Source organism: Homalodisca vitripennis, unplaced genomic scaffold (genome assembly GCF_021130785.1).
Source record: "Homalodisca vitripennis isolate AUS2020 unplaced genomic scaffold, UT_GWSS_2.1 ScUCBcl_9276;HRSCAF=17715, whole genome shotgun sequence".
Classification (NCBI taxonomy): domain Eukaryota; kingdom Metazoa; phylum Arthropoda; class Insecta; order Hemiptera; family Cicadellidae; genus Homalodisca; species Homalodisca vitripennis.
The window spans coordinates 8464-19077 of NW_025785397.1; the positions used below are offsets into that span (position 1 = coordinate 8464).

General features: G+C 32.6%; 2 protein-coding genes across 3 annotated transcripts; both read left to right on the plus strand.

The window, feature by feature from the left end:
• The first annotated feature begins 261 nt into the window (after positions 1 to 261).
• Positions 262 to 7869, plus strand: LOC124374604. 2 transcript variants are annotated; one of them, XM_046832791.1, is made up of 3 exons: positions 262 to 491; positions 4610 to 4974; positions 7251 to 7869. In XM_046832791.1, exons 1-3 carry the CDS (start codon positions 279 to 281, stop codon positions 7384 to 7386), a joined length of 714 nt encoding a protein of 237 aa, XP_046688747.1. In that variant the 5' UTR covers positions 262 to 278; the 3' UTR covers positions 7387 to 7869. The 2 variants fall into 2 exon arrangements, with proteins under 2 accessions (XP_046688747.1, XP_046688748.1); XM_046832792.1 differs by having other exon boundaries at positions 7254 to 7869.
• LOC124374605 (zinc finger protein 558-like) lies at positions 7817 to 8724 on the plus strand (the record flags this gene model as incomplete). Its single annotated transcript, XM_046832793.1, has 2 exons — positions 7817 to 7908; positions 8446 to 8724. Coding segments are annotated over exons 1-2 (371 nt in total), but the record flags the coding sequence as incomplete, so codon positions are not given.
• Between the last annotated feature and the right edge of the window lie 1890 nt (positions 8725 to 10614).

A 10614-nucleotide genomic window follows, 5' to 3' on the forward strand; every position in this document is an offset into this window, starting at 1 on the left:
AATTTCAGTAATATTTCATAGACTACTGGTATTAAGAAAATATTAAATATAGTTGCTAAAACATTTGATGAGAGTGAATGTGCTACTCCTACACTTTTGATTGTTGCAGGTTTTTGTTTGTTTAAGATGGTAAGAAATCCAGCATTAATCCGTATCAGCGAGGCTGTGCTGGATAATTATTATTTAGTCAATGACATTGCTGATAAATTTAAATTTATATTAAGTCTACCACACTATACTATTATAATTTGTCCTAGGTTGAAGATTCAAAAAGTACAATGAATTCTTTATATGAACGAGAACAATACAACAGTGCAGCGATAGCAGTCGGGTTGGAAATGGATATGGAGGTGAAATCTGAACCAGAATCTGAAAATGAGACCTGTGATTCTACCACGAGTATAACATCATCTGTCGAAGAAGTTCCCTTTACTCTCTCATCACATTCCCAAAGTGAAGAAGAACTTGAAGAACCTGAGGATGAACCTCTGGTACTTTAGATTCAAGTTAACAATTTTTCTTAACCTTAGTTTGTGTAAAAATATTTAACTCTGGAACTGCCAAAGTCGTAAATTACGATGCGTTTTTCCTGCCGTCAACCAGCAGTTAGTTATTTTTTTTTATTTTATTTAATATCTTTTATTTATATTTTGCACATGAGTACAATAAATAGCGTCACTAAAAATAAGTTACTATAATAGTTATGAGTAAAATCAATAATATTGTATAAAATTCTTCAAATGAATAAAATGCCTTTTGAAATTAAATACTTTTTTTAACATTGATTTGAACTTCTTTATGTCTTGAAACACTTGATATTAATTTTTGGAATTGATTTTAAAAATTTTATTCCAGCATAAGAAGTTTTTTTTTTATAATACTCCAAATTATGCTTAGGTAATACTAATTCCTTCTTATTTCTAGTGTTTATATGTATGATTTTCACAGTGACTCTTGAAACTGGACTGATGAGAGTCTTAACATACATCACACATTCTAAAATGTTAAAGGCTATGCACTGTTAAAATATTTAGTTCAGTGAAATGATTTTTAACTGATTCTTCCTTATCAATTTTTAACATTATTCGCAGCGCTTTTTTTTTGCAAGATAAGAATTTTATTAAAATTTTGATTTGTGGTTTCCTCCATACACACTTATTCCATATGCAATATGGGATTGAATGTGGGCATGAAAGACCATCTTTAAAGCTGATAAGCTGCATAAATAAGACAGTCTTTTAATAGCATATATTCCAGAATTGATACGATTTATCACCTGTTCAATATGCAAATCCCAGCTAAGGTTGTTGTCTATGATTAGTCCTAGAAATTTTGTATTGCGAACTTGACCCAAACAGGAATCATTTAATAAGATATTGGGACTTGAGTGTTTTCTACTTTGTTTGGTACTGAAAGAAATAAAGTTAGTTTTCTCCGTATTTAGAACTAATTTGTTGTCAATGAAAAATGTTTGTAAATTTTGAAAGTTCCAAATACACAGTTATTTCTAATTCAGCTTCTGTTTTGGCAGAAATGATTAAGTTTGAGTCATCTGCAAATAAACAGAGCTGGTTTTTGTTATTTTCAAGAATACTAAGGCACTTTGGGCATTTCCCTTATGTAACAAATAAATAATAAAGGACCCAAAATAGATCCTTGAGGTACTCCATTTCTTACTATTTGGATGTTAGATTGAAATTTTTGTAATTTGTTATTTTCTATGTGAGATATCTCAACATACTGTTTTCTATTGGAAAGATATGTTTCAAACCATCTTAGATGGATGTTATTGATTCCTAAATTTTTCAATTTCTCGAGTAAAATGTCATGAGATATGCTATCAAAAGCTTTTGACAGATCCATGAATATTCCTGTTACATTTTCGTTTTTGTCAACTGATTCTATTATAGATTCAGTGAACTCTACCAATGCTGTTATAGTAGATTTATTTTTTCGAAATCCATGTTGTGCCTTGTCATAAAGATCATTTACCTCTAGATGTTTGACTAACCTATGATACATGGTTCTTTCAAAAATTTTTGAGATTGATGGTAAAATTGAAATTGGACGATAATTTTGAATATCTGTTTGGCTGAGCCTTTTTTGAAGACTGGGATAACCTTTGAAAACTTTTAATTTGTCAGGAAATATGCCTGTAATGAGAGAAGAATTTATTAAATGCAATAATGGTTTACTTAAGGAATGTTTGACAAATTTTATCAATTTCACTGGAACTCCATCATATCCACTAGACGATTTATTTTTGAGAGAGTCAAAAATTTGTATCAATTCTGTTTCAGTCAAGGGCGGGCATTGAAATTTTAATAAAGTGTTACCAGGTTTGTGATTGTCACATTTGTCATATTTTGGCTGTACTGAAGATAGATCCTTTAACAGTGCATCTGTCACATTTATAAAATAATCATTAAAGGAGATTGCAATAAGAGATGGATCACTAATAGATGATTCTTTAGTTTTTAGTACAAGATTGCCTTCACATTTACTTTTATTCTTTTTTGTTTCTTTATTTATAATTTGCCATGTTGTTTTACTAATATTTTCTGTGTTTTTTGATTTTGGTATCAAAATAATTTTTCTTACATTTAGTTAGTTTTTGAATTGTATTGTTTAACTTTATTCTTAACTTCATTTTTTAAATTATCAGATTTTGTAAGCCTTGACAATTTACTAAGACAAATTATTTCATTTTTTTCATCCTTTAAATCTTGTGTAATCCAAGTGTGCTTTTTATTTTCTTTTTTAATTTGTGTAAGTGGAAAACAAAGATTAAAATAGTATCTGAAGATACTGTCAAAACAATCATATTTTTCATTGACTGTTGAGTAAAAGACTGGGAGCCAATCTTCTTTTTCCAATAAAGATTTAAAAAGTACCATATTATTTAATGAAAATTGTCTTCCAACAAAAGTTAATGTTTTCCCAGTTTTTATTTGGGTTTGCAGAAGTTCGAGCATTTGTGCATCATGGTCAGATAAGGCTGTTATAATTCCTGAGACTTTAACTTCATTTCTATTAATATTTGTCAAAAAATTATCTATACAGGATTTACATGTTGGTGTCACTCTAGTAGGAAAATCAATTAAGAAACTCATTCCATGGCGATTTAAAATGTTCTTAAGTTCCTTTGTCTCTTTAGATTCATTTAACATGTTAATGTTAAAATCTCCTGTAATGATTAAATATTTGTCTTTTGCTACAAGAAATTCTATAAGAGAGTCTAATCTATCTAAAAATTCGCTATTGTTAAATTGAGGTGTTCTATAAACTCCTGCTAATATAAAACTATACTTTTCTATCTTAAATTTAGCTAAACAACATTCAAATAATTTGTCCTGACAAAGTTCAACAACAGTTGGAAAAACCAGCTGCCTCCCCCTTAAACCCTCCTTTGAGAGAATTGCTACACCTCCTCTCCCGAAGTTGTAGTACGAGAATATTCTGATATTAAAATATATAATTTTCTATGTTAAAGCGTTCAAGTTTGATTTTTGACATAATTGTGTTCTGTTAACACAATTATTTTGAGGGTCTAATTCGGATAGTGTTATTTCTAAAGATTCAACACAAATCTGTAAATCCCTAATATTTTGGTGAAAAATTTTTATGCTTTTATTTTTATATTTTTTATTTAATTTATTTAAGTGGGGCTTTGGATCCGAGTTATTGAGGAGTTTAAAGGCAAGGCATCCGGTCTCACATTTCTGTTTTGCTTTAAAATTCTTACATTTTCATCAACTTTGGAGCATGAGATATTTGAAATTTTACAAGAGTTAAAGGAATAGTTACTATCTGAAACAGTTCCCAGTCGTAGTTGGTAAAGGTGGAAATTCATTCAGTGAAGTCGTCACAAGGGATATATCACATTCCTGAGGCGTCACCAGTCCAGTGTTTGCATCTGCTCCATTTCGATCTCCATTTGCAGAATGCAGGGATGTTGGTTGAACTGCTTCAGCCATCTCTAAGTTGGGATTGGTCTCCATTTGTTTTAACAGATGAGCAGTTATAATTTGTGACTCATGAAACATCTATCTAATTACGTCATCTTTCGAACAATCTTCATTAAATCGTAATGAAAGTTATATTGATGTAATCGGCAGATTCCACACTTTTTTCTAATTTACTCACCTGCATGGATACGCTATGCAATATTGACAGCTGTTGTTGTTTGAGTCAGCTGGATTCTGGTCTGTATAGTTTTACATTGTTTTCGTTCTGTATTATATATTGACATTTTATTGTTTAACATAACAACCCAGATTTTTAGTATATATTTTGGTTTCTTAAATTTAAGATGATAAGTGATTTCTATGAGCTGCAGAAAATAAAAGTTTCAACTTCAAAGCACTATACATACACAAATGTAAATTTAAACCAAAGTTTTATTTGAATCTATAATGTGCTGTACTTTATTCTGAATTAAATTATATATTCCATAACATTTCATGTTTTACGTAGTAATAAGAGTTGTTGTTCAGAAGATAAAAGTTATGAAGGTTCTATCTTCAAAGAATATTTCAGAAATAAATGCTGTGATTATTGTAAACAATTATATTTATGAGTTGAGAATTGTAATTTGTGTTATTTTTAGGTTGAAATTAATTCAATAACAGTTCCTCAAGAAGTGGTGGAAGTTAAATTACAGCCAACTCTGCTACTATTTGTAAATAAAGATTTTACCAGCAGTAGCACTGTAAGGCCCACAGAAGTATCAACAAATTTGCCTATTACACCCGTCAAGGAGCCAGTAGAAAAATCCTCTTGTAATGAAAAAGAAGATGAATTAGCCAATAGAAAAGCCATTACAAGAGCTCTTAGAAATTTTAAACGAGAGAGTAAATCCTCCAAATCTAGTTCATCTGAGATTGATAATAACAAAAACTTAGGTAAAAGTCAATTGGAGAACAACTTTGACCTTTGCCCTGAGGAAGAAGTTCCTTCTCCCAGTCATTCCAGGTAACACAATAATTATCACGTTAACATTGTTTTAAAAATCAAAAGTGCTTTTAAATGGTTCATACACTGTTCAATTTGGTCCTTCTAACCTGGACCATACCAGATTGGAGTCTTTTCGTGTTGTGTAAATTTAATATATTCACTAAACTTGTCAATCTGTCATACAAGGCTCAAACCCTGTCAGTATAAGGGATGGGTGTGTTGGTGCCACGATAGGTTGCAAACAAGTCTAGTTACAATACAATATGTTCATTTGTAACTGTGTTCTTTATGGCCAAGAGAATTGATTAAGCTTTAGGGGGCCACTGGACAATATATCACCTGTGGTAGTATTTGTGAAAAATACTACTTGGATAATATCACACTTATTGTATCAGAAAAGATAGCTGGACAAATTACCAATCATTGTGTTTTTGTAAAAACAGATTTTTAAACAAAATTTGATGTAGACCTCTTTGAGTTTTGTATTGATCAATCTGATTTTTTTATAACTCAAACCAGAAAGAAATATTTATTGTTAGGTTTACACAGTGAAGGGGGCGGTTGTTGTGTGGTACGGAAGTAAACATGCCTTGTAACAAGCGATTTTTTGTGTCTCGTATAGGCACAATCCTTACTTCTCATCAGAACTTTCTCATCCATGGCAAGTAGGCGGCTGAAAGTGGTTTCTTGGGACTCATAAGGCCTTGGGTAAGGGAGAGACAAGGTACACCATTTCACCACTGATCATGATATGAACGTTATCCTCATTCAGGAAACCTATCTTCAACTTCAATACAGTTTTTCCCTACCAGCCTACCACATCTATAGAATAGGCCACACTCCATGGACATGGAAATGGACATACTGGAGGGGACACACCTCTCTTCATTCACGGACATTTGGGCCATTAGACCCTTGAGTCTACGGCTGTCTCGATACAGCTAAGGGGAACTGAGATGACCATGATCTCAGCTTAAACCCCACCAAACTCAGATGGTTCGGACATTTGAGGATCTGTAGGACTGATATAATCCAATGCTGTGTAGGCCTTATGTTATATAATCTAGAGTTGGGGGGCGGAGAGAGAGGAGCCATTGACCAAGGTCAAGAGCTACCGGTGCTGGGCAGGAATAGGGACTGTGTGCTGGCCAAGAGTATTGTTCAAGCTGCAGTTGTTGCACGAAATAAAGAAGACTGCTGATGTCTATTTCCAATCACAAGTACCCAATCAGAGATTCTTTATTAATAATCTTTAAGATTACAAGTAGCGTCAATGAAAATAAGATGTATATAGTTATTAGTTAAGTCTTATTATAAAAAGTATTGGTGGTATTGGTCGAGTGATTGAGTTGCCTCCAAGAGTAGAATTCCTCTATTGTATAGATGGTTCTCTGCAGTAGCCAGTTCTTCATTACTGTCTTCATTTTCTTGAGATTATCTTGATTATTCTTGATTTCTGGCAGAGCATTAAAGAGTTTCTTCCCAGCGTAAGTAGGATTTTTTCTCAAATAAGGCTGTTTCTGTGAAGAGGTAGTGGGAAGTCTTGACCATGTCTTGTATTATGCTCATGGAAGTCACCATTTCGAGGAAGGTCTCTTGTTAGGCAATACAATATTGTTTCTATTATGTAAAGGGATGTTACCGTAAGTATTTTCAATTCTTTAAACGTAACTCTACAACTTTCTCTAGGCCCTAGGTTGCCCATTAAACATATTGATTTTTTGTTTTGTTTTAAGGACTTTTGAAAGATTGAGTTTTATTGTACTTCCCCATGCTGCTATTCCATACCTAAGATGAATTTCAAATAGGCTATTTTACTGGATTCAAGGTTGCTAGTTGCAATGGGTTCATTGTAAGGCATATAGAGAATGAATTTAGCTTTAGGCATAAATTGTCAATGTGATTTGTCCAAGTTACATTATTATTTATTTTTTTGTATTATTTGATTTAATTGATGAAGTTGCTATTCTTGGACAAAACTCAATCTGTTTTCTAAAAAATAAAAAAATTCTCTTATTTTGTCCAATCACATTGACATAATTTAGTTGCTTTTCCTCTTTATGACATCTAGTTGAAATATTACATATTGAACACCTAAAACTGGTTTGTTATTGTTACTTCACGTCTGGCTTATTTTTTGTTGGATTGCATCAATGATTTAAATTTTTGTTCTTTATCTATTTCAGAACACTATCATTCCACCTTTACCCAAGTTTATGAAAATAATCACTGTTACCTAAAATTGTGATGCGTAGTTTTGCTACTTTTTAAAATGTATAATTGTTTTGTTTCAGCAGTGAAACAGGTCATGACAGATCACTCTCTCCTTTTCCACCAAATAATAAAAATAGGAAACACAAAGTAATAAATAGAAAAACGAGAAACAAAGCAAAATTCAAACAAAAAAAGAGAAAAAAAGAAAGTGGTTGAAAATAAGAAGTTAGTAAAATCTCTGTCAAGTGCCTCAGATAATGATTCATTGTTATCCTCCATCAATTAAAAGAGTTGAACAAGATAATTGTGACATGGATAAAGTACATGGAGGAAAAAGAGAACACACAATACAACAAAGAAAATTTATCTACTAAAGAAAATAAACCAGATTATCAAAATGATTTCCCATTAGAAGCTGATAAATTAGTCTCAAAATCAAATAAAAGTACGGCAAAAAAAGATAACAAGCATGAAAAAATGGTAAAACCCGAGTCTTACGATTGCACCGTCTGCAATAAAAAATTCAGGCTAAAGAGTCACCTAGCTACACACTCCAGAGCACACGTAAATATCCGAAAATTCAAATGTAACGAGTGTGGAAATTTATACAAAACCAAAGCAAACTTATATTTTCATATGAAGACTCATGAGGAAGCCCCATTTTTTTGTGAGAAATGTAACAAAACGTTTCCAGAAAGAAAGATTTCTCACACCACGGCATATAAGAGTTGTTCACAGGTAAGCAAATTCAGTGAAAAATATCATTTAATAGACTCTATAATATTTAGGGTTGAAAAAAATCAATCTTTCGTATTAAAGCACACAATTTTGTGCTATTCCAATACATGTGAACAAATTATCCACATCTGCTTATAAAATTATTTTAAGGGCAGGTTCTCTATTTGAACTGAAAGTAGTATTATAACATTATGCATATTAATGTTATTAGTGGTAAATTTATATATTTGTGAAACATTCATGGGTAAATTTAAATAATTAATGATAGAGACTCAGAGTGTAGACCATTTAACCAACAAATAATATAATGATCGAAAAAAAGTTACAACAGTTGTGACTTCTAAGAATTTTTCACCTCATATTGTACTTATATGGTTTTCTAAAATTATAGAAGAGAGCATTACAATTTAATCATATTATTAATGCTGATTTATATGCCAACTGTTGAATTAAACTGTAAATTATTAAGTACAATATGTGTATGGATATGGTAAAATTCACTTGTATTTTGGCTATTTCAAACAAAATCTCTTTCAGTGGAGAAGGCAGCTTCAACTGTAACCAGTGTGGACGTTCCTTCAAATGTGCTTCCAGTTTGGAGTTGCACTACACTTTGCACACTGGCAACAAGCCATATGCATGTAAAATATGTGACAAGACGTTTGTGTACAAGAGCACATACACACTGCACATGAAGGGCCACAGTGCGGATGATATGTTCAGTTGTGAGTTGTGTCCAAGCGATGCGACCAGCAAGGGAGAGTTGCGCCGTCGCTGCCACACCATCACTCAGACGCTCGGCCCTGGCTGTGTACCGTCTGTGGCAAGGGCTACCCGCTTAAGGGCACCCTTAAGAACCACATGAAGTCCCACGAATCAGACAAACCTTTCAAGTGAGTGATTATGACATTAGTTAATTTATGAATTTTTTTATTTATTTCCAATAGGATTTTGTAGGGCGGGGAGGAATAATGTAACTGGAATTAGCAACATCTGAAACACTGACATCAATAAATAATTTCTTAATTGGCTTTATTTAATTTATCAATCTATGCATCTTAACCCTCTCTCCCGCTCGCATTGTTTCCAGGCGCTCATGGTGCTTCTAACCTCAATTAATTCGCTCTGCCTGTCGGATTTTGGTAAAAAATAAGCTGCGCCTCAACTTACACACGTTCTGTCATTGTAATTAACTATAATTATATATATTAATTATTTTACTATATATTGGTTCAATGAAGTTGACTGTACAAGACCAAGGAGGGGGGACCAGGACAGCTGGGCGCCGGTGGCACGGAGTTTGTTGCGCAGTTACTTGGTGAAGGTCATTGTCTAGCTCGCCGTCACTGCCACTGTGAATCACACTCCGAACTACATCATCAATGCCACCAACCACTTTCACAAGGCTCTGTTACATCACTTACATTCATTTGAATCGTCGCAATCACTACTAATAAACGATATCTGATTTCACTGTCACGAAGTGGTACGACTACAACAACCCGCCATTGTTTTCCGCAACAACTAATATAAATAGCAAAATAATGGAATAAATCTACTGTAAAAGTAAAGTGAATGGTCTCCTGATAGCAAACAAACCCGTAGTAATACAAAATATTGCTACTCGAGAGCAGCACTTAATCGGCTCTAGTGGGTAAAGCAGTGTGTGCCGATCTGTGCCGTTTAAGCTGCAGTGGCTATGTGGTGGCCGTACCGATTCATGCCTTGCGAGCGGGACGGAGAGGGTTAAACAAACCTCATTACTTTCTCAGCTGTATAAATAATTCAAAAAATATTTACAATTTTTTTATGACCAATTACTTTAGTCTATTGATGTGATTTATCAAGGAAATGAAATTCCTGAGGTAAACAAATGACAAAAGCTTAACATGGAATTTCATGTGGATTCAGTAATTCATAAAACTCTCCAGAGCTGTTCTTGAAGAAGAATGGCCAGTTTTTGTAATTTAGTCTTGCTAAAGACTTTAGATTTTGCATAATTATAAATTCAATAATAGCATAATAGCATAAAAATATATGGATCCTTTAGTATTACAAAACTTTTAAATTGTATAATCGTACAAAAAAAGAGCAATGTGAAATTTAAAATGGTAAGATTCAGTAAGTCCATATTTGTTTACGCCCTGGAATTATGACACACACACTTTAATGTGTAACCTATATTAAAATTTTATGAAAATAGAATCAAAATGTTAGTATCAAACCACAGTTATATTACAAGATTTGGAAATTAAATTGCTCCACCTTCTTCGCAACTATTTATAAAACATTCAAAAAGAACCCATTACTTAGATGCTAAATGTCTTACATTCCTTCCCTTAGAAATCAAGCAATTAATAACAACTAAGCAACAATTAAAAACAAATTTTAAAAAAAATACTTTATTAATAGGACGACTTAATATATTAAATGAACTAGAGCGACTAAAACTTCTTTTAAGGTTTGTATACTGTAAACATGATACGTACTATTATTCAGATGGTAGCCTATTGTTATGTGTTTTTATATATATATACTACCCTGAGCTGTTACCTACCCCACGGCTTCGCACGCAAATCTTAAGAACCGAAGTCGCTTATATTACTTAGCAAGCAATTATGCGCGATTGGCTGCGGGTAACAGCTAGTTCGTCAATAAATTCGTAGTATTTTATAACGAAAACTCTTCATTTTCAATAAATAAATT